The sequence below is a fragment of the Hypomesus transpacificus genome, chromosome 21, assembly GCF_021917145.1.
Source record: "Hypomesus transpacificus isolate Combined female chromosome 21, fHypTra1, whole genome shotgun sequence".
Taxonomy (NCBI): Eukaryota; Metazoa; Chordata; class Actinopteri; order Osmeriformes; family Osmeridae; genus Hypomesus; species Hypomesus transpacificus.
The window spans coordinates 2,236,994-2,263,808 of NC_061080.1; the positions used below are offsets into that span (position 1 = coordinate 2,236,994).

A 26,815-nucleotide genomic window follows, 5' to 3' on the forward strand; every position below is an offset into this window, starting at 1 on the left:
TTAAGACTTTGGTAGATATGTGCTGTCCACAAAATCTCAAAAGAACAGTTGCAGGGTTTAGACTGTGTGTGTGCGCTGATATTTGAGAAATATCAGTTTTTACATCCTTTCTATCTGCACCAAATGGACAGTGCACTGTAGTTTCTTCCAGTTCTACCACAAAGTGTCATGTTTATACAGGTCATCAAGCGATTGAGAATATCCTGTCAAAAGTCACACATTGAAGAAGATTGACACTGAAATGTGGGTTGTTCACATTTCTGCAGCTGCCAAATGTATGCATTTTAAATGACATACAATTACATACTCATCCCATGTGAGGTTGAATACATAAGAGGTATTAATATTGTTTTTTGCTGGACATAAAATGTTTAAGCGGTTCTAAGTTAGTGACTGAAATATAATTTCCAACACTTGATAGATTTCACAAGTTAATGATAACACTGAAGGCAGTGTAGTCCAATAAATACCTCAGTAATGATACATCATAATAATATGACTGCCACTGCTTCTAAAAATACCTGCAGGATCCACCACCAGAGTAAACTTTCAAGCCTGCTTAGTTCCACTGCTTGAGTCTATTTTGGTGAGCTGAATCAGCTTAGGAAGAACTGCGTCTGCATTAGAATTAGAAGACACTTGTACACTCAGAAAATTCCAGTGTCTAAACCAAAATGGGGAATCCATAGGACTTTTGTTTGATTCCTTTGCTCAGTTGTAAATGAGTTTGACAATTTCCAGGCTTCAGCCATCAAAAACGGTTATGTCGGTTATGACCCTTGACAGAAGAATGCCTTTGTGCTGAACCTGTACTGCAGTCATGTGGGCCTCCCCCCACCTCCCCTACTCAGTTCACCTGTGTTCATCACTGTATAATCCTCCACTAGTTTACTCAGACAATGAATTCCAAATGTAAAACATAACAGGTGTCAAATTGAGTCATTGTGCATCGGTGAGTGCTCAAGGTCAATAGGAGTTGAGAGGAATGTGTTTAGGGATAAATTTAGAGGCAGTGAGGTGAGAGGTTCACAAGAAGCCATGACCGATACCTAATCCAAAGCAAGTGCTGTTCAAGTTGAATAGACACAGAAATCCAAGAGGATTCTGAATGTTTTTGTAAGTCCAAAAGCAGAGCACATCATTTTAACAGTTGACATGTACAGCTTTTAAAGAATGCGAGGAGGAATGCCAAGTATTTGAGCTGTAACAACATAGGACCTGTGAATGGAACTGCAGTGGCTTTTCTCAAAAGCTGTTTCAGTGAAGCATTATCAACTCAGCTACATTTCATGCTTGGATGCGATTCGAGTTTAGTTTGGGAACAATTATTGTCCCCAACAAGCCATAAAAATAAAGGAAAAAAAGTTGGGTAATTTGGATTCCCTACTTGTGTAATGTGTGGGCTAATGCGAGATAACTGGTCAGTCCAATGTAGGCTACAGCATGATTCTGACAGTCATGAGTGGGATTGACACATCTGCGTGTTCATAGTTTCAAATCAATATAAACTAGATAAGATGTTACAAGTATCACTGTACAATGAGTTATACATTTGTACTTTTGCCTGGGCAATTTATTGAATCAGACTGTTTTGATGCCTACATGTTTACATGAACGGATGAAACGCAAGGATACATTTGTAACGTTTTTTGGCTATTAAAGCTAATTCACATCAATAAATTTGAATTCGATTTTGAGTAGGATAGCTGTGCTGTCAATAAATTATGTGAATCAGGGAAAGTATGTCTACAAGCAGAGTGGCATTCAGTGTGTGCATGTCTGTAATGAGGAGTAATTCTGGAAGATTCTACTGCAATCTTGAGTGGACCCCCATTTCATCCGCTTATTCTGGGGACTCTCAAGCCAGTCTACTAACCCTGTTATTTAGCTACACATACTCACACAGTGGTGGGGACAAAGGATTTGGGGTGAGTTGGTTGACCATTTTACATGTAACTTACTTGTTTCAGTTTATGACAACTATAACAATACATCTGTGGCAGACATTAGATAACGCATTTTGTTGATTTACCGTCACGCTGCTTGTCATCAATTTGAGAAAAGATGCAATTTTTCTTGGCTGTGCCACACAAAGCTTGCTGACTACTTAGCATAGCCTATTCTCTTAGCTGCAGTTTCTAGCGTGCTACAATACAGTATGCCTCTTATTTGCTGTCAAGCGTTGTCCGGCTATCTTCTTGATATATGAACAAATACTTAACATCTAACGATGCGCATTAATTATTGTGAAATAATTACAGTATACTGTGCGACGTAATGTGGGACGATTTTCTAGCAAGCTAAGATAGCTAAGCTAGTTTACTAGCTGTAGGTGGCTATCTATTTTCCAGCAAACTATCTGTTTCAGGCTAGCTACCATTGGCTCTGACAGGCAAATGCATAATTTCTGATAGTTGTAGTGCTAATCAAACGACGAGCTGTTGTAAAGGTTGAAATATATCCAACTTGTTATGCTAACGTGAACTGCGCCATCCAGGTAGCGCTAGCTAGCGGCTGGCGAGCACTACTGTCATCCTGCCAGTCCTGTTAGCTAATACTGTATTCTGTGATGTTGCACGTACGTCGCCTGACACAGACCATTATTTGCATCATCGGCATCTCTTTTGTCCTGTGAATGAACGGCACATATATTACTCGCACCAGGGAGCTATTAATCACATTGCTGTGGTAGAATGCAGCAGTTATGTTATCATCATCATTCCAAATGTTCAATATGTTTATTACAGACCCAATGACTGGAATAGACTGAGAACTTACTTCATCAGCCAAGATGTCAAGTAAGAAATTATGCTATAAGTTATACCAGGTCCCAAGCTAGCCCCAGTGTGTTGCATTGGCCTTACTTAAACGTTAATCAAAGTAAATTCATATGAGACAAATTGGCTTTGTTTCTTCTTTCAAATAATTTAAGGGGGATGGCTTAAACATTAGGCAAATAAGTTAAACTGATCCTGACATTGTTTTGAAAGGGGGACATTTAAAACTACATGAATGTACAGAAATAAGTTGATTTAAATGGGCAACATCATTTTGCTTTGGCTTTAATGTCTTCACATTTTCTTTCATAACAGAGAGGCCATCATATGCCCCTCCCCCTCCCCCTGCCCCTACCACAGTAAGTATCATAGCACCTGCTTAGTCATTTAAATGTGAATAGGGATTAGGGATGACTCGTAGGAAGATCCCCCTTATATTCAAATTATTTATGATAATTCATCAAACTGGTGTCAATGATTATAAGACGCTTTCATTTTAAACCGTCCTACTATGTTGTTAGTGTTGGGGTCAGATCAATTTCCTTTGAACACATTATATTAAATGCTCTTGTGTAGCTATGTCAAATAAATTAAATGTAAGGAACTGTAGTTGTGATTTAATTTCATTGTGTTTTGCATGGTCTTCGTACATTGAGGTACTGGGTAACATTGAAATATTATAGAAGCACGTGAACTTTTTGAAATTGGACAAGTAGGTAATCACATAAATGAAATGAAGCCAATTAATTGTTTAACATTTTCATATTTGAGCTCTTTTTAGTTTCAAATGATCACTTCCCTAATTGAAACTGAATGAATCTCATCCCCAATAAAACAACCCCCCCCAATAAAAAAAAAGAAGAAAACATATATATTTATTTAGTTATTTGGCCCCACCTCTTACTTGCCTGCTAGATTGATGATCAATGTTTTGCAACGAGTCGAGCAGATTTCTCTGATGCAACAGTCGAATTTGCTTAGGTGGGATCTAAATCCAAACTCCTCCTGCCCTCCCTAAACGTAAAGTAACTACAAACTACAGCAGTTGTAATAAAATGTTGATAGTGGTTTTATTATGAAAGCCAGTCTCCTTTGAGTAGCTCTGTCAGATCACTTTTTTTCCCCCCCATCAGTATTAATTTGCCCTTTTTTTCTATACCCTTCTTATTTTTGTGTCATTTCTCATTTGTGTTTTTGTCTCATTTGTTTCCATCAGCAAATGCCCAACACTCCTGGGTTTGTGGGGTACAACCCATACAGCCATCTGGCCTACAACAACTACAGACTGGGAGGGAACTCAGGCAGCAACAGTCGGGTGACGGTAGGAAACATGACATACGTAGCTGAAATGTCAGTCGAATGTACAAAGTTAGATTTCAGAGCCTGGTTAATAGAAACTAAGATGGGTCTAATTTACCCTGTAAAAAAACATGTGCAAACAACGTATCTCTTCAACGAACCGTCTAAGTTCGGCCTAACTTCTTTTCAGTGTTTAGGAATAGACAGCATGATTAGTCTTAAAATCACCTAAGATGCCAAAAAATAAAATAAAACCTGCGCCATTCCACCCTCCACACACACCACCTCTGCTGTTTCTATCACAGTGCAGACTGGCCAAGTGTCCATCTGTGCATTCAGATTCAACCTGCCCTTCAACACAATTTGCAAAAGCAGAGACAGGCATGCTTAGTAACCCATGCCATCAGCGTTGCCATGGCATCATAGACCCACTGCTTGGCATGGCTAAGGCTGCTACTCGAGTGAGGCCTATTCAGTCGCTGCATGCAAGCTGTGGTTGGCACTCCGGTTCTGATAATGGAATTATGTCACACAGTGATGCTTATCTTAGCTTTGGGGGGGGGAGCAGTTTTAGCATTTTCTTCAACCAGATGGTTTTTCCAATTTCCTCGTTTTGTCTCAGCTCACATGTCCCTAAATTCAAATCAAGTTGATACAACTGATAAAGATGTCTTTTGATGCATCTTTGTCATAGTCTCACCTTTGTTGAAGGGTGGAAATCTACAGTGTCATTATCGAAACCACATGCCTTCATATTCATTTATGGCGTATTATTAATTGATATTGTTTGCTATGACCCTGTATAACTGTATTCTCAAGAGCTGGCTGTTGACTCAAACTACTCTCATGTCTGATGTGCTTTTCCACTTCACAGAATTCTTCTGGAATAAACATTCCCAAGCCGCCCAAGCCTCCAGACAAGCCTCTGATGCCTTATATGCGTTACAGTAGAAAGGTAAGTGTTTAAGCCACACCTCCCACAATTTGCCCCTGCATGTTCATCATTGCAAGGCAGATAATACTAATAGTTACAAAAAAAAAAAAAAAAAAAAAATTATTGTGCCCCGTAAAATATTCAGCTCGTAAGTATATGCCCCAAGGGGTAGGGTATGGCCCCACTCACTCAGAGGCAGGTGTCAAACTAGCTAACTCGGGGCTAACTCGGGGCAAACTTGTGGGCTAACTCGTGGGCTAGCTCGTGGGCTAGCTCGTGGGCTAGCTCGTGGGCTAGCACGTGGGCTAATTTGTAAACATCAAGTGTCGCTGTGGGTCTCTCGGTTGCCTTTGGGTTTATTTTTAATTAACATGGAGATGGAGCTTGAACCACATGGCCTCCTCTGGTTTGTGACTTCTCTGCAAAGAGATAACCACTCATAGCCCCTCCAGCCCAGCCCAACCCGACGCCCTGTCTGGTTTTCATCACCAGGTTTGGGATCAAGTAAAAGCCTCCAATCCTGATCTGAAGCTATGGGAAATTGGGAAGATAATCGGTGGCATGTGGAGGGACCTCACTGATGAGGAGAAACAGGATTACTTGAATGAATACGAAGCAGAGAAGGTTGGTTATTTTCAAAGGGGGGGGGGGGTATTTACTGGGGGTGGGGAGGGGGGTCGTCATGGGTGACCAGTAGATGGTGTCTCCGACAGTAGTGGGTCCCTCCAGTCATCATTCCTTCCTCTGGGAAACACCTGAGTAATCTCTCCTCTTTTGAATAGTGGACAAGCATTGAGGGACCGTGCGTCAGTGGCTTTGGTTTGAGCCCCCCCCCCCCCCCCGCTTCATCACCTTGTCTCCCCCTCTGTAGATTGAGTACAACGAGAGCATGAAGGCCTACCACAACTCCCCAGCCTACTTGGCCTACGTCAACGCCAAGAACCGTGCCGAGGCCGCCCTGGAGGAGGAGAGCCGGCAGAGGCAGTCCCGGCTGGACAAGGGCGAGCCTTACATGAGTATCCAGCCGGCCGAGGACCCTGATGGTAAGGCGTGGGCACCTGCTAAGACCTGGTCTGTATCACAGACGCACCTGCTAAGACCTGGTCTGTATCACAGACGCACTGTTCACGTTACGAACATTCTAGATTGTCCCAAAAAATTGGCTTCAACGGAAACGAGCGGGTCCGAGCCACAACCATGAAGGCAGAAAAAATGCTAATGAATACCAACGACGAAAGTGTGTCAATAACCACAATTTTGTATAATTTTTACTTTGCAAGATAATTACTTCCCCAAAATGTTTGCATTGTGGCAATTTGGGTGTCACAAATCAGTGACCTTGTTGCGTAGCAAACCATGTTCTGGAGGTGTTTGCAGTGTCAATTAGGCTTAACATGTTGTTTGCCACTTGATTTCCTTGGTAACAATAACTGCAATTACAGTAGTACGACCACTACGACCACAAACCTCTGTGGTCGCCACACCCATGCTTCAGCCTCTGGAGACAACCTCATCCATGATTCATCCTCCGTTTCAGTTGAATTGTGATTATTCCCCCTGTAACACTACCTCATCCTCGAATCCGTACAATGGACAAATATACTCTGATTTGAGAACACGCATGACAAAAAAAAAAACTACTGTATTATACATGTTTGTTCTATTTCTAACATTTAAGCCTAAAGATAGAGTTCAGAGGCTTTTTTTTTGTTTTTTTTGTTTTGGCTTTTTGGTTAACCTAAGAAAAATGGCTACTGCTCTTACCATAATGATTCAGACATCAAAACCATAGGGCCATAGTTGACTTACACCCAAAAACTTCAAGAAACACTTGTGTCTAATTTGAAACACCCATGTCCATAAAAACGTCAGTCTGCGTCCCAATGAGTTGTGTTCTCAGCAAGCTGCACGTACTTTTTTTGAGATAGATTGCCACAAATTTGGTTTCCAGATATGATATCGAGTTCCAGATGGAATTTGGAAGTAGTTTGTACATAGTTGATTCTCAGTTTTAACAACGTTGCCTCTCAAATCATACCCAGTGTTTCAATAGTTTTGTCTTCTTTCCTGGATTTTTCTAAAGACAACATTATTTTTCTCAAATGCAAGTGGAAACTTATATATTATATTTTATGACAACTTAGATTTTATTTTATTGTAATTTTTATTTAATTCTAATTCCACTTAGTACTGCCAGTTTTTGTACCCTATGTACCCTTTGTATAGATAGTCCACATATTACAATTTTAGGTTACTATATGTATATTGTATGCACCTTCCTGCCAAAGTAAATTCCTTGTCTGTGCAAACTTTCATGGCGAATAAATCCCATTCTGATCCTGCACACTTGCCAGTTACCACGACAGAATCCTCGCCAAACAGAAACCTCTGTTTTAATAAGATAGCGCCGATATTTTCAGACAGATTCAATGGACATCCCTTGTCCATAATCCGTGACCAACCACCGCAGGGCCCGTCGCTCTCTCTCCTCAGATTACGATGATGGGTTCTCCATGAAGCACACCGCCGCCGCCCGCTTCCAACGCAACCACCGGCTCATCAGCGAGATCCTGAGTGAGAGCGTAGTCCCGGATGTGCGCTCCGTGGTCACCACTGCCCGCATGCAGGTCCTCAAACGGCAGGTTCAGTCTCTGATGGTGCACCAGGTATGCTATGGGGCCTGGTCTCTCTGGTTTTAGTCTTAAGGTTGACCCTTAACTTGATGAGTTAGGGTTAAGGGTCAACATTAAGGATCAACCCTAAACCTAACTCATCAAGTTACAGTGAGCACCGTGGACACCTTGCCATGACAATAACCATATTCTGAGTGTCTCCAATTTAGACATATGAAGTTGAAGACTTCAATCCATAAAGACGGTTTTATCGACATATCCCCCTTCCACTCATGTCTCCGTGATGAATCATTTGACCGATCAGTGTTCAATTGACTTTGGTGGGCAGGTACAAACGCTCTTACATGTTTTACTGTATGCAGCTGCCTACCAAAGTAAATTCCTTGTGGCGTAAACTACAAGTGTTTTGTAGTACTTGCGGCGATTCAAACTTGGTCTGATTCTGATGTCGCCGTGATGGATCATTTGATTGGACCACGAGCGCTCAGTCTGTTGTTCCTGTGCGTCTGGCCCACAGAGGAAGCTGGAGGCCGAGCTACTTCAGATAGAAGACCGCCACCAAGACAAGAAGAGGAAATTCATCGAGGCCACAGAGTCTTTCACCAACGAGCTCAAAAGGGTACGATATCCCGCGCGCGGGACTTTTTCCATCCCTTCACGTGCGCATAAGCGTTGCACGCTGCATATTGCACAAGGTTGACCCCGTGCTATGTCCAAAGGGGGCCTGTGTTGCCTTTTATAGAGCGCACCAGCTGCTAACTCCATCCACATGTCCTGGCCAGCACACAACTGTCATCACTTTGGATTTGTAGACCTAATACAGTTGATCCGAGTCAACATGCAGCACTGGTTACGGATGTGTTGCGTATTCCTGACAGCAGAGGGCACCGTTTACCATCCGTATGTTCAGGTTTACCTCCCGGTGCTTCACGATTGGCAGGGCCACTTTGTTTTCCCAGCCAGTGGTTCAATATATTGCGGCTAGATGACAGCAGCCTCTGGAGATATTGTGGTCGACAAAAGCACGCCTGTTGTCAAAACGGCCCGTGTGTCAACTGAGCCGACAGGGGGTTTGTGTCACGCCGCCTATTCACAACCGCCATCTTGTCTGTCCAGCTGTGCTGTATGAAAGTGGAGGTGGACATGGAGAAGATATCGGCGGAGATCGCGGCGGCGGAGGAGGCGTCCCGCCGACGGATGGCGGAGAGGGAGAAGGAGGCGACAGACCAAGGGGAGCCGGACGCCGCCGCCTCCGGGCTGGAGGAGGGGGAGAAGAACGTGGGCCTGGCGCCCGGCGGCACGGCCCAGCAGGACTCCCCGAGCGAAGGCAGCAACAAGGAAGGCGAGGAGACGGAAACCAACCCTGTCGACGCGGGCGGTGAGGCCTTTCGCCCGTTTTCTGAATCGTCAGCCGCACTTGAATACCTGTCGCCATTTCTCTTTGTTTCATTCCGTGTGTCATCTTCGTGGCAACTAACTGTTTTCCCCTCATTCGCCCCAGCTCGAATGCTCATTTTCTTCTATGACGTCCTCTTACCCGATGCCTCCTTTTGTCCAGAGACGGAGAAATCCAAGGCCTTAGAGGAGCCAGAGGCTTGTTCCGGCAGCACCGAGGGGGCATCGGAGGACAAAGAGAGTGTCCCGGAGGGGGCGATGGAGGAGGGCACCAGTGACAGCAACACGGGCTCTGAGACCACCTCGGCCCTGACGGAGGACGCCCCGCCCAGCGAGCCGGCATCAGAGGGACCCAGCAGAGGACGCAGCGCCGCCCACTGATCAGAGCGTTCGACGCGGCCCACTTTGGAATCCCCCGCTTCTACCGTACGCACGAAAGGCCTCCTCTGATGACACCTTGCACGGTCATTCAGATATCGCAACCGTGTTCACGCGGGCTTTACTTTGTGACGCAAAACACTCCCAGTCAAGTGTTAGTGATTTCCATTCAAGGGCCATAGTGTGTTGTTGCTTGACAGACCCAGTGTCCATTTTTAACCGTAATAAGCTTGAACCGCAAAGCAATGAGGCCATCAAATACATTAGGACTTCAGACATAATGTGCCACAAAGCCCAAGCAAATGCAATTGTGTTCCATCCATTTAAAATCAATACATATCCTTTGTCTTATTCTCTGGCACTATATATCTGGCACACTCCAGATCATCATGAATAAAGACTGGCTGTAAAATCCTATCACAAACGGACATTGATGTTCAATGTTATGATTACCTTTGTATTTTGAAGTGTATCGTCTATGTTGCTTTCAATGTTATTTTTGCATGGTGTTGTAATTCTTTGAATGGAAGAGTTGCCTTTGAGGCAAAAAAAAAAAAATATGAAAAAGGTGAGGTGTTAAATTTTCCTTGTTTACTCTCAGTATCAGTATTAAGTGACAGTATTGTCTCAGGAGTTAGTCACCAGTAGTCGTTTGTGTTATTTATTCTTCTACTTATTGCATATCATCAGTCCGTCCATCAACTTGTACTGTATGCCATGCTGTAAACAAGGCTCCAGCTGTGTTCTGAAGTTTGCTAGCTCTCAATCAAATCAAAGCAGTACGCTTAGAACAACCTTGCAGTGTTATGTTATCAGTATTACGACGTTTAACCCAGAACAAGCTTCTAAATGTTTTGTCGTGAGCAGTGCTAAATGGTTTGCTTGAGCACAAGTCGATTTTCATCTCATTGCAAAGCAAGTCAAAGAACAGAGCTACGAACATGCTTAAGATCAGTTTCCTTTTACATATTCATACCAATAAACTTTTCTACCCTGAAGTTCAGTTGGTAATGTGTTTATTCTCAAAATCCCTTCGCAAAGTGGCTTTTCATCTTATTGGTGTACAAGGTGAAAAATAAGCCCAAAAGATTTCACACCACTGTTTGGCTGAAAGCAAAACCCTTTGATCTGCAGGTACAGGTAAAGGAACTGAGTGACTTGTTTCCTGTTTTCAACCACTACTTCTCAACTTGGATAACTTAAATCTTAATTTTGCCATATTGTCATTAATGTGATTGGAGTATGAGATATGCAGTGGAAAATAAAACGTCAATTAAAGTGCTACTAAAACTTAAGGTTCTCCCCAAACCAATCACTGCTTTGGCAGATTCTGTTTTGTTAGCGATTCCAAATGCAAGAACTGCACCAGCAAACATTTGCATATAACATTTTGGAAACGTTCAGCCTTTGCCCTGCAATGCAGAGGGGTCTGGTGATGCAGCGTATTGTGGTTAGGCGCTTTCCTGTGTGCAGTGAAAGCTAAAAACCCATAACCACACAGGCAGGTGCATAGTTGTATATAACTCAAAAACCTCCAGAGGGAAGTTATGTAGCAACACACCTGCCTGACCGGGCCATCATGCCAGAGGAAATGTCACATTTGCAATAGTACTATTAGTTTAATGTCTTCTCATTACTGTTGTTGTATTCAATATCTATATATCCATATAATCTGTGTGTGTGTGTGTGTGTATATATATATATATTTTATATACAGTGCCCTCCAAAAGTATTGGAACAGTGAGGCCAATTCCTTTATTTTTGCTGTAGACTGAAAACATTTGGGCTTGACATCAAATAATGAACGTGAGACCAGAGATCAACGTTTCAGCTTTTATTTCCAGGTATTTACATCAGGATCTGATGCACAACTAAGAAAATATCACATTTTGTTTGAATCCACCCATTTGTCATGTGATCAAAAGTATTGGAACAGATATACTTAAAACATATTTAAGTGAATAAGACTTAATATTTAGTTGCAAATCCTTTGCTTTCAATAACTGCAGCAAGTCTGTGACCCATTGACGTCACCAAACTTTTGCATTCTTCCTTTTTGATGCTTTCCCAGGCTTTCACTGCAGCCTCTTTCAGTTGTTGTTTGTTTTGTGGGGTTCCTCCCTTCAGTCTCCTCTTAAGCAGGTAAAATGCATGCTCTATAGGGTTTAAGTCTGGAGATTGACTTGGCCAGTCTAATACCTTCCATTTCTTGCCCCTGATGAACTCCTTTGTTGTTTTGGCAGTGTGTTTTGGGTCGTTATCTTGCTGCATGATGAAGGCTCTGCCAATCAGTTTGGTTGCATCTTTCCTTAAATTGGCAGACAAAATGTTTCTGTAGACTTCCGAGTTCATTTTGCTGCTGCCATCATGTGTTACATCCTCAATGAAGATTAATGAGCCCGTCCCAGAAGAAGCCATGCAAGCCCAAGCCATGACATTACCTCCACCGTGTTTCACAGATGAGCTTGTGTGTTTGGGATCATGAGCAGTTCCTTTCTTTCTCCAAACTTTAGCCTTTCCATCACTTTGGTAAAAGTTAATCTTTGTCTCATCAGTCCATAAAACTTTGTCCCAGAATTTTTGAGGTTCATCTCTGTACTTTTTGGCAAATTCCAGCCTGGCCTTCCTATTCTTCTTGCTAATGAGTGGTTTGCATCTTCTGGTGTAGCCCTTGTACTTTTGTTCATGAAGTCTTCTGCGAACAGTAGATAGTGATACCTTCACTCCTGCCATCTGGAGGTTGTTGCTGATCTCACTAACAGTTGTTTTAGGGTCTTTCTTTACAGCTCTCACAATGTTTCTGTCATCAACTGCTGATGTTTTCCTTGGTCTACCTGTTCGACGTCTGTTACTTAGTACACCAGTAGTTTTATTCTTCTTCAGGACATTCCAAATGGTTGTACTGGCTATGGCCAATGTTTCTGCAATGGCTCTGATTGATTTTCCATCTTCTCTAAGACTCACAATTGCTTGTTTTTCACCCAAAGACAGCGCTCTGGTTTTCATGTTGTTTTCACCTCTGAATACAGTCTGCATAGACAAAACCTATCTTACCCAATCTGAACCTGAGTGTAGACATTCAGTGGTATTTATTGATTGAATAATGTATGTAATAGGACACACCTGGGCAACAAAACACACCTGTCAGTCACATGTTCCAATACTTTTGCTCACGTGACAAATGGGTGGGTTCGAACAAAAAGGTGATATTTTCTAATTTGTGCATCAGATCCTGATGTAAATACCTGGAAATAAAAGCTGAAACGTTGATCTCTGGTCTCACGTTCATTATTTGATGTCAAGCCCAAATGTTTTCAGTCTACAGCAAAAATAAAGGAATTCGCCTCACTGTTCCAATACTTTTGGAGGGCACTGTATATGTATTTTTATTTATTTACAGTACCAGTCAAAAGGTTGGACACGTGTCCAAACTTTTGACTGGTACTGTATACACAAACACACACACAGATACACACACATACACACCCACCCACATACAAAGATACACATACAGATACATACACACACACATACACACAGATACACATACAGATACACACACATACACACACACATACACAGATACACATACACATACAGATACACATGCACACACACAAGCAAAACACAGGTTGGCAAAGTATCACGTTGTTCACATCACGTTCAGTACTATTCAAAAGTTTGGACACATTTTCCAAACTTTTGACTGGTACTGTATATATAAAGAAACATTCCATGTTCCATGTCAATGTGGAAATTCTGTTCACTTTGCTACACACATACAAATGAAGCTTAGCGCAAGTTCAGTCAGGCAAGACCGATCCCTGCACACGGGCATACTCGATAATGTTTCACTAGGCCTACGTACCCCCCTCCCCCCCGCTAAGAATGCCCAACTTTCCCTCTTTCCTATGTTGCGCTGTCATCTGGGTTTCAGTTCGATTAGCGCCCCCCCGTCTATCAATCAACGCTGTCAAATCTTCCTTGTTGCTGTCAGCCTATCACAATGATCCCGTGCCTTTAAATACGATTCTCTCCATGTTTAATTTGTCCATGCTATCAAGTGCACGACCCTCCACCTCCCCGTCGGCACCCGGTGCCTTGTCGTTGTTCCTCGACTCCTCTAGCTGGGTCGTCGGCTGCCACCACCGCCAACAGTGCCTAGACTCCGTGGGGGATTCTTCTTTGGATGTTGGGCAGGTGCCCTTTGATCAATAATTCCCCATGGGGTCTAAGCTCCAACACTTGTAGTGCATTCATCATTCTGTGATAATCACTTTACTCATTCCAGGTCTCTCCTGATTGAAATGGTGACACGTGGTCGATGTGCAGTGCTGTTTTAATGCCAGACACATATGCTCTGGATGAGCTGGAGGTAATAGTGGATGGGACTTTGTATTAGTATCAACTAAAAGTAGTTCTACACAATAGACATCGACAACCAGTATCAGTCCATCTCCTGATCAGAGACATACTTGACACATGCCCCAGGCCTTTTCTGAGTCGGAAGACATGAATAAACAGTGTAGACAGCAGATAAAGTGTGCAGACAGGGTAAGGAAGTAGGAATGACGAATGAGGCAAACCCCATTTATGAGTGGTATAGCATGCCCCATGAATGTGATTTGAGATTAGTGATCTTCTGGCCAAAAGTTTAGGATTTCTATCATTGTGGTTGTCAGTGGTTTCCCTGTGCGATGGCACTTTGACTATCAAAGGGAACAAGTTGGGCTGCAGTTTTTTTTTGTACTTCTGTAGGTAGAATAACAATACCCACGTGTTTACACGCTGGCTGTCTGCACACACACACTTCTGCACAGCCCTCTCAGTTTGTGGTTTCAATGAGGTGAGGCAGAAGAGAGTCTGGGTTTTTTTTCATTCAAAGCTCAGCTTCAGAGGTGAAACCAGCAACTGATCTCTTGATTCTTCTAAGCTTGACTGCTAACAGTGAGAGCATTGTCACCATCGCTCAATGCCTCCGTTCAATGGTGAGTTCATGATTCTACGTTATAAATAAAAGTTTAATAATTTAGCTTATTCAAATATAGTGCAGATGTCAAATGATATCCCGTTTTATCATTGTTTATCACAGTAAACTAACTACTGAAAATAAGACAAACTTGGATATTCAATTTGCTGTCCAAAGAAATATAGAGGTTTCATCTCATTGAAATTAAGGGGTTGATTGGATTCAAGGATGAATAATAATGATCTCCCTCACAGTTTACATAGTGAGTGTAAGATATAAACAAGTAATAACATTTTCAGATTAAATTGTACATATGGTCAACAGTGGATACTTTCAAACTTCCCTGTCAGTGATGTAAGAGAAATAAGAAAAGGTAGAAGACCACAGATATGCATCGATCTTACTGAACAATTAAGATAGCAACACTGTATTTTTGTTACTCATTAAATAAAGGATTTCATTTAGTCCTTACGCTTATGTCTATACCCTGTTTTCAGTTTGCTAGGTACAGTCCCTCCGCCATCATGAAGAACACTTTAGTAATATTCAGAAAGATTTTGTTATGGGGAATTAAACCTTAGTTTCAGAACTATGTGTCTAATTTGTAGGGAATTTTTTATAGTAGGAGTATTTTTGTTTCAATATCACTTTTAGTTTGCTGAAACCAATTGAAAAAGCAAAACTGTTAATAAAGTGCTGCTTTTTAAAAGTGTACGCCTTTTAACTTATCACCATTGTAGCTGATCCCTTTCTTTTATGAATGAAAATGGCTTTCTATTGATCATAGGCCTACAGTATATAGGTCAACAGTAGGGTATATAGTTAAATCATACTGTACTCCACTGTCACAAGTTTCACAGTTTTTAGCTTTCACAACCCTAATTGGGGTAAATCAAGTTATTAACCTCTGATCATCTTTTTATAGAGCAGTTTACTTTGAATGTGACGATTGGCAATGAGGTAAGCATTAATTGTATTTACTATTCATACATTTCCATCAAGACTTTATTATTATACATGATGTGATATGATACAGTATGCCAACAAAACAATTGACTAACCACAAAGTTTGACTTGCTGTAGAACAACTTCTCCTCAGGAAGTAGTAAAGTCATGGGCAAGAGTCAGACAACCTTGGCTTGGATTTGGCAAATGTAGTCAAGTTTTAAACCCCTAACCGAAATATCTAAATACAGTACTTTTACTACGAATACAAGCATTTACTTTCAACTGACAGCAACATACAATACATCAGTGTGTTCCCATAACATGTGTCACTCTATTTCAGAGTTCATTCAGGGAAGAAATGGAAACCGCGACAACCGAGTCCGATTACTTCAGTCCTGACTATGATCAGTACACCCAGCAGTGCCAATTGGAGTCATTCCGTAATTTCCGCTCCTGGTTTATGCCCATTTTCTACTCCGTAATCTGCTTCTTCGGGTTTGTGGGAAACCTCCTGGTAATCCTCACCTTCTACTACTTCAAGCGGCTGAAGACTATGACTGACGTGTACCTGCTGAACCTGTCCTTCGCTGACCTGCTCGTTGCCCTGTCCTTACCTCTCTGGGCTTCCAACGCGATGACAAAGTGGGTGTTGGGGCTGGCTGCGTGCAAAATGATGTACACCGTCTACAAGGTCAGCTTCTACAGCGGCATGTTCCTCCTCACCTGCATCAGCATGGACAGGTACTTCGCCATCTCCAAAGCAGTCTCCGCCCACCGTCACCGCTCCCGGGCCGTCTTCTGGAGCAAGGCGTCCTCGGTGGGGATCTGGCTCCTGGCTCTGCTCTGCTCCGTGCCCGAGATGAATTACACCCACATCAACAACAACACCTGCACCCCCTACGCCGTGAACTCAGACAACCTCCGTGTGGGCATCCAGGTCAGCCAGATGGTCCTGGGCTTTGGCGTGCCCTTCCTGGTCATGGGCTTCTGCTACTACTCCATCGTTCGGACCCTGTGGCAGGCCCGGAGCTTCGAGAAGAACAAGGCGATCAAGGTCATCTTTGCGGTGGTTGCCGTCTTCCTGCTCTGCCAGCTGCCTTACAACTTTGTCCTGGTGCTGACCACCCTGGACACGGTCAACGGGGGTACAAAGAACTGCCGCTACTTCAACAGCCTGATCTTCGCCTCCGACGTCACCCAGTGCATGGCTTTCCTGAGGTGCTCCCTGAACCCCTTCGTGTACGCATTCATCGGGGTCAAGTTCCGCCATGACCTTATGAAGCTGCTCAAGGATTTGGGCTGCATCAGCCACGAGAGCTTCTACAAGTACACCTGCCATCGGAGGAGGAGCTCAGCGGCCACGGACACTGAGACCACCACCACCTTCTCACCCTGAAGCGGGCGGACGCCAATGTATTCGCTTTTGCTATGACCATCTTACGACACAAACATGTGCTGTCGGACAGCTTTTAGAACTCGTTTCCCCAAGTAGACAGCATTTCCAACTGCAGCATACATGTTTACTTGTTTGTTGATGTACATTTTTGAATGGGGGGAAAAGGAAATAATTGGAATCCTCACTTAAAAAAAAAAACAATGTTACAGTCAGGTTTGGTCTGTTTATAGGCCAATTGACTACATGGTAACATGATAACCACAAGTACATATTGGAATATTGTTGCAATTGTTTCTCCTGTTATATTTTTTCATACTTTCTTATAACTTTCTTATACATACTTCATACGTTTTGTTTTGTAAATAAAAATAAAAATTACAGTATGCGTTTTATTAAGCCATAACTAAGGTTGAAATGAGCCTGGTCTTAAGAGGGTCCAAAAGGGGTATAAAGACATCAAGACAAAAACAGAAGAGCTTAATATGGCATTCACAATCTTACTAAGAATGGTTATATTACAGAGTCCACCTATAACTTATTGTAGCATTGTGTCTCAGACACAGAATTGTCCTAGAGGCTTAAAAAGGTCAGATGTCGACAATGAGGTATTTAATTTCCTAGGAAACTTTTGTCCATTAATACCCCTTTTGAAAGACTTCACAAAAGATATTGTAAAAGAACTGTGCGATAGGTTTCAGTAGAACCACAAAGTGGCCACTTCCCAGAGAAAAGTATAGAAAAGACTTAAAAGTTAAACTTCCATGGTAGGACCGCCTCAAGATACACTTTAAACACTGATGACATCAGGCCTAGCCCAGATAGTTTGAACTGCAAGGGCTTGTCAGGTCAGCTTCTATTTGGTTACAGTAGGAGGGGCTGGGATGCATCAATAAAAGCATTCACCACATGGAGTCACTGAACACTGAAGCTCTAGACACAAAGATTTACACCTCCAGAAGAAGAGGACCGCATGCACAGGTATTTATCATTTTCGCATTTTAGATTACAGCAAAGCAAAAATGTACCTTATTGTGTTGTATCTACATTGAAAAAGTAGGTTATTAGTTAAACCAAATCTGATGGTAGGTTCAAAACATATCACCAGAAGTATCACATTTGTTGAATGTAGGCTAGTGTTTGGGCTAAAAGTGTTTATTTTATGAGGTGTATCGAAGCAGAGGTGGGAGAAGATTCCAGTAACTTATGTATATCCACCCACACCTTCAAGAAGTTGTGTTTCTTGTGAAATGTGGTTCTTTAAGGGCACATACAGGTTGTATGTTTGTTGATTTAAATCAATAGTCAAATAGGGGAATGGGAATTCCAATGCAGCCATTTCTTCTCTCCAAATGAAGGTTTGAGACTGGTGTTAAAGCAAACAATGTTGGCGTTGTCATGGAAACGTAACATAGGTTCTATGACTCAGTCAGACGCACCTTTCCCTTTATGCCCTCCAACTATGCTTGTGAGAAAATGTTGCACAATACTTTGGAGTCATAATCTTAGCAATACATAGCAGCCTACATCTAATACCACCCAACTGGATTTGAACTGAAACATTTGAGCTATTTTAATGTCTGTATGGTACCTGTTGCTGACGTCAATGTAGAGGACTCAGGCCATTTCAGTACTCATTCATGCAGTTTTAAAAGCTGATGGGGGTCACACAACAATGTTGTCGAGTTACATGTTAACCAGCTGATTTGTACTTGGAACCTATATATATATATATATATATATATATATATAACCTAACATACAATCAGTTCAGACAGGAAGCCTTGATAAAAGGTAGCTTTGGTGGATCATGTGACATACAAGGCTCTAGGGAGTTCATTTAGTTCAAAGGATTGAGTTCAGTTTGATGAGTGTGCTGGGCTGGGTGGAGTTCATGTACAATGTGTGAGAATGATATAACAAAAATGAGCTATACTCAAGATAACATTGTGTACCAATGGTAATTTTAAACGGTCAAATGTCACTCAACAACGTCTGATTCTTTTGTGGTATTTATTCAGAGATAGGATGTAACAGTCACCAACTTGAATTGGCCAAGGTACCCTTTAAATATTCACTTAACCAAGTGAAATTTGGTTTAATAGGACCACATCATTTAATATTCATAAATATTTCCAAGGATAGCAAGCCGTCACCTGCCACAGAATTGCACAGCAGTGAGAGGCCATCTATGGCAAAGAGCAAAAAGCTATTCACCCTCCTACTGCCAACGTAAGGGATCTCTCCTGAGTTAATCTACTTGGTGTCTCTGTGTCCCTGCAGACGCACTGCTACTGTGATGCCTACGACCAAAAACATGTCCCATACCGTAGCCAATCACACCCTAAGGGTGGGTCAAAGTGTCCGCCTGGACCCCACCCATGAGGCTTTGGGGAGAGGTCCATGTCCCCCGGAATCCAAAGGGGACTGTGACATCTCGGAGCTGGACGTCTCCCTGGATACCCTGAACCAGCTCATCCTGGAGCTGGACCCTACCTTTGAGCCCCTCCAGGTCAACAAGCGACACATGTCCAGCAGCCGCCACCACACAGGTAACACAAAAAGCCCACTGGGAATGGTTAGATGTTTTGGGTTTAGTTTGTCTTATCAATAGAAATATCAAATTGTTTCTAGGAAACTCATCCTTTTGTCAAGTTTTGAGTTCTGTGACCACTTTTACTAGGCTGCGTTATTCCCACTAGAACCTAAATAAAATGCATGTTACACTTTGTCAACATACCTAATAAACCCAATTCAAATGTTTAATTGTGTAGACTATTTCCCTCATTCAGATTTACTATAAATTGAACAGAGGGAACATTCAAAGTTTAACAAAGTGAATGGGGATTCACTAGATAGTTTTGTAGTTTTCCCACCAACATCCAGGAAACATCTGCAGGTCCTAAAAAGAACCGAGTCATTTATCGTAGCCTGAAGCTGTGAAAATACACCCATTATTTTCACAACAGTTTAATGTTACATAATAACATAATGACTCTGCTTTCAAAGCTCTGGGTGACTGCCCAGACAAAATTTTGTGCTACACCCTGTGAAATACCAGTAGACATAATGATCAACAGTGAACTACATCTACAGTCATGGTAACGTGGAACAAGTTATTTAGATATTACAAAAACCATACTTTGTGTGTTGGTGTTATTGAGTGAATACACACAAGGGGTAGGTTGTAACACACCAACTGCATACTCATGAACAGACCTCTTCCATGCCCACGTCAGCGAGAGTCATCACTCCACGTCAACTCTGGCTACTGTTTCTATGCAGGCTGTCTGGCTAACCCTGACCACAGGACAGCTGACTAACTCCAGGTTACCGGCAAACTTCATTGCTGCCCATAACAGAACATAAAGCAGTCCCCAATAACAACCAGGACGAGTTAAAACAAGTTAGGCCTAAATCTCCACCATAATGGAAAACTAGCTTCACAAAAGCAAAACACAATAGTTGCCTTGTGTATTTGTATGCAGTTGGGGGAAGCAGAGAAATCAAGGTTGGAACTCAGAGCAAGTTAGTGCCTGTTTGACACACAGGTATTTCATAGCTACTCTCCACAAAAACACTCTGGATGTTCTGTATTGATGTACTAGAGCCAAGCCCTGCTTACTAATGCTAAAGCAAGCAACAAGTACAAAGGAATAAGACTCAGTCAGAGTAGTTCATAAGAAGTTCACATGATTTGAATTGTGATCCTCAACTCCTACAATGTCCTTATCTATCTTAAAAAATCATTAGCAGCGTTTCCTGCTATCAGAATGTTTCACATCCTATTCATACCACATCCTCTTTTCTGCCCTCTCTAACAATCTTGCCGCTCTCTCTCCAGACGACGCTTCTCCAGAAGAAAACGTCTCCGGCTGTGTGTTGGTCTCCAGAGGGTGTTCTCCAGGGAGTGCCTCGTCCACGTCTCGTAGCATGCCCATCCCAGTGCACCCTAGCCCCAGCTGCAGCCCCCATGGCTCCCTGGTCTTCTCCGGCTCCCCCTTGTCCTCTCGGCCCCCGCTGCCCTGCGGGAGTGTGTACCGACAGACCCCGTCCTACCAGGGAGAGTTGTCCTGCTCCACGGGTGTCCTGCGAATGTCACACTCCCAGAGGAGCAGTGCCGTGTCTCTGCTCTCCACATCTCCCGGTTCAGACACCAGCTACATCCTTGGCAGGTAGGGCCCCACGAGTAGATACCGTTTAAGTCACAATGTATTTTACCATGTAAGAGGTCTTAAGAGCAGGTATGCATCCAGGGAGTTTGACACATGCTGGCGATTTGTTTCCCCCAAGTGTAAAACTTCATCCTTTCCACTTTACGAAATGTATTTCACACAGCTTCTTAGTGCTGAAGACACATCCTTTCCTTCCGATCTCAGTTGCCAATCGTTGTTCAGTGAAGATGGCGAAAGCCCAGAGGGACTCCTGTTCCGCACGTCAGGCTCCTTCAGCGACGTGTCTCGGCCAAACAAGCCCTTCAGCTCCAGTCAGAGTCCAGACAAACGCTTGCAGACTGGGCCTTCACCGATTGACCACTGCCCTGGGATCCACAGTCAGGGCTCCCACAGCAGTCCAGCTTCACTGGCCGGCTCTCTGACAGACATCCCTGTGGTGTTGGTCAATGGAGCCCCGGAGCCTGAACTCCAGTCCCCTCCAGAAATGCACCCCACACAGACCATCCAGAGATCCCTCTCCAGGCCCTCGTCTCCTCACAGTGAGTCCACATGCATCATCCCTTTATCAATAAGACATGAGATCCCGCCGTTGAAATCCTCCTGGTCGGTTCAAGAATGAATGGGGTCTTTCGAATGATTTGGAGATGTTTAGCCATGGCAGTGTGCTTATCCACCTTGTTTTTTTTCACCTGACGACTCGCATCGTATTCCTCATCGCTCAGGTGTTAAACACATGTCCAACGGCAGCCAGTCATCGATGAAATTTGTCATGGACACTTCCAAATTCTGGTTCTGTCCACACATCAACAGAACAGAGGGTAAGAATCTCTTTCAAAGCTCTGCACTTCACACATGTGATGGTTTTTCGCGTCTTTCTAAGCTTCATTGTGGGTTTCCTTTGGTCCCTATCAGCAATGACTGGGAGGTATTTGAAGGTTTTATCATCTGGGTGTGAAACAGCAACTTCCACCGGGGTCGGGTGGCAAATGCGGTGCGTCTGGCTGTGTAGACCAAGGCCTCTTAATCTGCAATCCACTGAGACATGTTTCTGTGGTGTGTAATCGTAGCTGAAGCCCTCCTGACAGACAAGGCACCAGGATCCTTCGTGGTGAGGGACAGCACATCATACCAAGGCTCCTTTGGACTAGCAATGAAGATTGACAAGGTGCCAGCTAACATCTCTCCGACCAGCCAACTTGGTAAATTTCCCAGACTTCAGTTCACTGATTCAACATGTCTGAGTTTGTTCAAATTAGGCTTATTTTGGTTAGCTACAGGGTGTTTAAAAACAAGTCCTTCTGGGTTTGCCTGGAGATGGGTTGGAGTCCCTCCACAAATGTGGCAATAGGTGATTCATCTAAGCCATGGTCTACTCCATATCCTGGAACCCTCCTATATTCCCATGTATTCTATATATACTGAGGGTGGGTATGAAGGAGGGAATATCCTATTGCCACATTTGTGCTTACACAATTCATAACAGAATTTACTAGAATACCGGATTTGATCTGGGAGGACTTACCTAACTCTCTGAACTGACATGAGAGGGACTTGTCTGATATTCGCCTCAGAAAAGAATCATCACCTTCATTAGTTTATTTTTAAACGACTCATTTTACAGATTCAAGTTAACACCAGACGTTAAGGTTCTACCCCTTAGAGAAACGGGCCAACGCAAAACGAACAGTGGCGTTCCCAATGTCGTATTTTTCAGAAACCTTTCCGTTTCTTTATCACAGGCCTGGGCAGTTCAGATCTCATCAGACACTTTCTCATCGAGTCTTCAGCCAAAGGTGTCCGCATCAAAGGAGCTTCTCAGGAACCCTACTTTGGTAAGCAAGCCACCCAAACGATGATGTCACCAGTGTATCGAGCCTAAATCAGACACATGTCTGGATATAAAAAGAAACACACACCTAGTACATCCTGTTAGAGTATGACCATACAATAGTCAGTCGTATCCTGTCTCAAGTGCACGTGGGAGGTGAACGCATGTTGTAATCTCCCTCAAAAGGAGCACACTCATACAGTACGTGTGTGAGCTCCAGTGCTCTGACAGCCGTTACTCAAATCTAATGACTGCATAGTCCTTCTTTACTTTGTTACATCAGACTCTATACTCTACCTTCCTTTCAGACTCTGTACCTTATAAGAAGTCCTCAGGTCACATTTCAAACATTTATCTGGTCGACGGACATTTATACGCAATCTTATTCAGAGTTCAAACCTTATGTTATCATTCAAGTCAAAGTTCCATGTCAAGTCAGAAGTTGTCAAATTAGTGATTCAATTTCATGTTTCAGGAGATTTATGTAACAAACACAGCAGGGGCGTCGTTAGACACTTTTTACTGGGCCACGTGCCCCAGTATAAATCTGCTGTGCCCCAGTAAAATCTAAAGTTTGAGTTTTAACAATTCACTTTATTAGTCAGTGCATTAATTTTGAAAATGTACGCAGTATCCCAATCAACGCTTGTAAAAGTGTTAACCGAAAACCCAAATCTATATGCATTCAGAATTCCATGTCTTCTGAGCTTGCCAAATAGCCACTGCAGCACAGACATATAGGTCCAGGGTGGCATTCCAGAAAGCAGGTTATGCAACATAACCAGGTAAGTTAACCCACTGGCTGATTCACAATATTGCAGCAACCTACTGGCAATGTTGCTACAACGCTGGGTGCCAGCTGGGGAGTTAACTTACCCGGGTATGTCTCATAACCTGCTTTTAGGAATACCCCCCAGGTGTCGGACTCGGCACACAAGTCAGAATTGAGGTAGGCTAAGAAAACATTACAAAACTAAAGATTGTTTCTAAATGATAGGCCTACCAATCATATTATTTTGACAAAAACATAAAAACAATATTACATGAAGCTCAAAAAAACTGTATTTGCGCTCATATGATTGCGAAAAAAATGCGCTCGGGTTAACTATTGATGTCCCTGCCAAACCTGGGACAAACTTGCATCTGTCAGGTGTCAGGGGTGTCAAGTGGCTGAGCGGTTAGGGAATCGGGCTAGTAATCTAAAGGTCGCCAGTTCGATTCCCGGCCGAGCCAAATTACGTTGTGTCCTTGGGCAAGGCACTTCACCCTACTTGCCTCGGGGGAATGTCCCTGTACTTACTGTAAGTCGCTCTGGATAAGAGCGTCTGCTAAATGACTAAATGTAAAGTAAATGTAATCTCTGAACTGTTGTATAGTGGATTAAAGCAAGGGGAATTTTCTATAGCCTAGTAGTGCATTGTGCCCAGCAAGCTCCATATAAAAAAAGGGATATGAATTAGGGGCCTGTGCCCCAGTAGAGTGTTATGTCTAACAACGCCTCTGAAGCACAAACTAATTCAATAATGTTGTATTAATGTCAATAAACAATTATCCAGTATGGCAAAGAACATCAGAAAATAAAGTCCACAGAAACTGCCTTTTATTTGGCCTTGCAAGTGTTTTTGCACGTATATGTCATTGGTCCACACTTTATGATTTACTGGAAATCAGTCTCTGAATGCAGTGTGTAGCCAAAGGTATTTTCTCAGAGCACTTCTGCCATCTTGTGGAAAGAAATGCAAAAGGCCACAATTGGCATCAGTATGTGTGTCAATTGTTCTGAATGACTAATGTTCATTTATTTCATCCTCAACTGACATCCAATCTATGTTTGTTACACGTTTGCAGGAAGTCTGTCTGCCCTTGTTTATCAGCACACCATCACCCCGTATGCCCTACCCTGCAAATTACGTCTCCAATCACAAGGTACTTCAGTGCTGACAAGTTTGTGTGTTACCATCATGCACTATAGCCTATACATGTCTTTGTGTGTGAGCTTTGGTTACTTTTCAGCAAAGGTTAGCAGTTCAGGTGCAGAAAGTAATGACAAAATGAACAATTTTTAAGGAGATTCCTCTTTTTGAATCTGAACTTTTACGTCTGTAATTTGGATCGGTTGTGTACAAATGTTGTGTGGATATTGCAAACTGGACTGTGTGGTCAAACCTATGTCCACACATTCAACATGCAGAACTGTCCACAGATCAAACCCAAGCAGAGGAGGGAGCAAATGACAAGTTAACAGAGGATGTGACAAAAACTGGTAGGTTGATTTTCTACAACACATAGCACTAGCTCCAGTGGCTTTCTATTGTAGCTACTAGCCAGCTAACATTGCTAACGCTGGTGGCACAGTGCTTGCAGTCTTACCTTATCAAACGGTTGAAGAAACATCTACCCCCATCATTAAACTTTTCATCATTTCAACATTCACATTTTCACCATAATTTGAGCGTCGTCACGTAAACTCACTAAAAAGCATTCCACCAACCACAATACTTAAATTCTGGAAACAACGCAGGTTGACCTTACAGGTAATTGTCAAGCCTCACGCGATTCGCGCCAAATGAAATCCATTAATTTCTCAGACAAATATTTTCACTGAACAGGCCAAACAAAAAGTAGCCTTTTTGTAGAAGTAAAAGTACTAAATGTCCCTTTGAATGGAACTGAGCCGACATTTACCAAAAGTATTTTTGGTAAGTATGAGATTATGAAGTTGTCTTGTTGCCCATCCACCAATTGTATTCACGTACTTCGCTTCTCTTTCAAATCTAGCCTGCAATTACCTCTACCTGTGCGCTGCACCTACTGAGATGCTGACAGGACCATGTGCGGTCCAGAAGGCAGTCACCTTCCTATTGCAGAAGAACAGCACAACCAAACCAACCATTGTCAACCTGAAAGTGTCACCTAAAGGTGTCACATTGACAGACATCCAGAGAAAGTAAGAACAAATTCCACTTGAAGCATACCTGTGATTGTGTGATTACAATTTGTTTTTATTATTCAAATGTATTTGACCATGGCCCATGGTGTATTCTCTCTCTGTAGACTCTTCTTCAGACGTCACTACCCTGCACATCTGTTGAGCTACAGTGGTGAAGATCCAGACAAGCGACTGTGAGTTGCTTTTTAAAAATAATGAGTAGGCCTTAATGTGTGCTTTGAACTAGGTTAATCACAGCAATTAATTGATCTAAATAGGTTATTAAATCACATTTTCTCTTCTCAGATGGATGAAAGATTGCAAACCGGCAAGGTACAGTGTATTTTCACCAACAGCTTGTAAATTATACCCTAAAATTCAAAATATTGTTTGCAGTTAAGTGAATGAAAACCTAATGTTGATATTTTTTTCTCCCACAGGATTTTTGGAATGGTAGTAAAAGATCCAGACGCTGGAATGGAGAACATCTGCCATGTTTTTGCAGAACATGAAGTCCTTCAACCTTGCAACCGGACTAATCAACTCATTCAAGGCATCATAGATATGATGTAACCATTTCCAGGAAATTAGGTTGGAAATGTAAAAAGATGTCACAATGTCAATATGAATTTGCTAGATGGCCTGTGAGGTTTCTGACTTATGAAAAAATCATAATTGTTCACAATGTGTGAACCTTATGACTAACCTGTCTAGAATTTACAAAATCTTACTATTCTCCTTGAATAGTACGACGATACCTTCTATGGAAAAACAATAAACACATAGTATAGATGATAGTTTGCCAATAATATTTGCTTGAGAAATGTATAACTAAATGTCTACTGACTTCATAGCAGCATACATTATCACCCCAATGTGGACCGCTTAGAGTAAATCTGCAATATATTATCCAAGATTGGAAAAGTAGTTAGAATATGAGACATATTGCTATGTAGATAAATACTTTTTGGATGAGGTATATGATCATAGAAGAATGTTTTATTTTCTTATGTAGGATCTGTTTTTTCTGAAATGTGTATATAGTTTATTTATATTTTTTGTTGTTGTTGCATATTATATTTGCTGTTCTGTTATTGGTGTGGACCATAATAAACATTCACGAGTTCAATGACGGATCCATGTTCACTTGCACAATG

At 42.4% G+C, this 26,815-nt stretch overlaps 3 protein-coding genes across 5 annotated transcripts; all 3 read left to right on the forward strand.

Moving 5' to 3' along the window:
• LOC124483189 (SWI/SNF-related matrix-associated actin-dependent regulator of chromatin subfamily E member 1-like) lies at positions 1-10,430 on the forward strand. 2 transcript variants are annotated; one of them, XM_047043500.1, is made up of 11 exons: positions 1-1,928; positions 2,748-2,798; positions 3,093-3,136; positions 3,994-4,098; positions 4,951-5,031; positions 5,503-5,634; positions 5,882-6,053; positions 7,504-7,676; positions 8,161-8,262; positions 8,760-9,021; positions 9,202-10,430. In XM_047043500.1, exons 2-11 carry the CDS (start codon positions 2,792-2,794, stop codon positions 9,417-9,419), a joined length of 1,296 nt encoding a protein of 431 aa, XP_046899456.1. In that variant the 5' UTR covers positions 1-1,928; positions 2,748-2,791; the 3' UTR covers positions 9,420-10,430. The 2 variants fall into 2 exon arrangements, with proteins under 2 accessions (XP_046899456.1, XP_046899457.1); XM_047043501.1 differs by lacking the exon at positions 5,503-5,634.
• A 3,818-nt stretch (positions 10,431-14,248) lies between these two features.
• ccr7 (chemokine (C-C motif) receptor 7) lies at positions 14,249-17,120 on the forward strand. 2 transcript variants are annotated; one of them, XM_047043786.1, is made up of 3 exons: positions 14,249-14,404; positions 15,316-15,345; positions 15,674-17,120. In XM_047043786.1, the coding sequence occupies exons 1-3, from the start codon at positions 14,402-14,404 to the stop codon at positions 16,727-16,729; spliced, it is 1,089 nt and encodes a 362-aa protein (XP_046899742.1). In that variant the 5' UTR covers positions 14,249-14,401; the 3' UTR covers positions 16,730-17,120. The 2 variants fall into 2 exon arrangements, with proteins under 2 accessions (XP_046899742.1, XP_046899741.1); XM_047043785.1 differs by having other exon boundaries at positions 14,251-14,404; positions 15,311-15,345.
• A 485-nt stretch (positions 17,121-17,605) lies between these two features.
• LOC124483659 (tensin-4-like) lies at positions 17,606-26,787 on the forward strand. The gene is made up of 13 exons (XM_047044193.1): positions 17,606-17,707; positions 19,010-19,278; positions 20,571-20,901; positions 21,106-21,440; positions 21,624-21,719; positions 21,969-22,100; positions 22,641-22,733; positions 24,578-24,655; positions 24,933-24,992; positions 25,508-25,676; positions 25,784-25,852; positions 25,965-25,991; positions 26,099-26,787. Exons 1-13 carry the CDS (start codon positions 17,700-17,702, stop codon positions 26,229-26,231), a joined length of 1,800 nt encoding a protein of 599 aa, XP_046900149.1. The 5' UTR covers positions 17,606-17,699; the 3' UTR covers positions 26,232-26,787.
• The last annotated feature ends 28 nt before the right edge of the window (positions 26,788-26,815 follow it).

Coding starts and splice junctions, on each gene's coding strand:
- ccr7 (XM_047043785.1), top strand. Junction 15,346..15,673: donor ATGTGACGATTGGCAATGAG/GTAAGCATTAAT, acceptor ACTCTATTTCAG/AGTTCATTCAGGGAAGAAAT.
- LOC124483189 (XM_047043500.1), top strand. Junction 3,137..3,993: donor CTCCCCCTGCCCCTACCACA/GTAAGTATCATA, acceptor TGTTTCCATCAG/CAAATGCCCAACACTCCTGG. Junction 7,677..8,160: donor AGTCTCTGATGGTGCACCAG/GTATGCTATGGG, acceptor TCTGGCCCACAG/AGGAAGCTGGAGGCCGAGCT.
- LOC124483659 (XM_047044193.1), top strand. Junction 21,441..21,623: donor CAGGCCCTCGTCTCCTCACA/GTGAGTCCACAT, acceptor CTCATCGCTCAG/GTGTTAAACACATGTCCAAC. Junction 25,992..26,098: donor AAAGATTGCAAACCGGCAAG/GTACAGTGTATT, acceptor TTTCTCCCACAG/GATTTTTGGAATGGTAGTAA.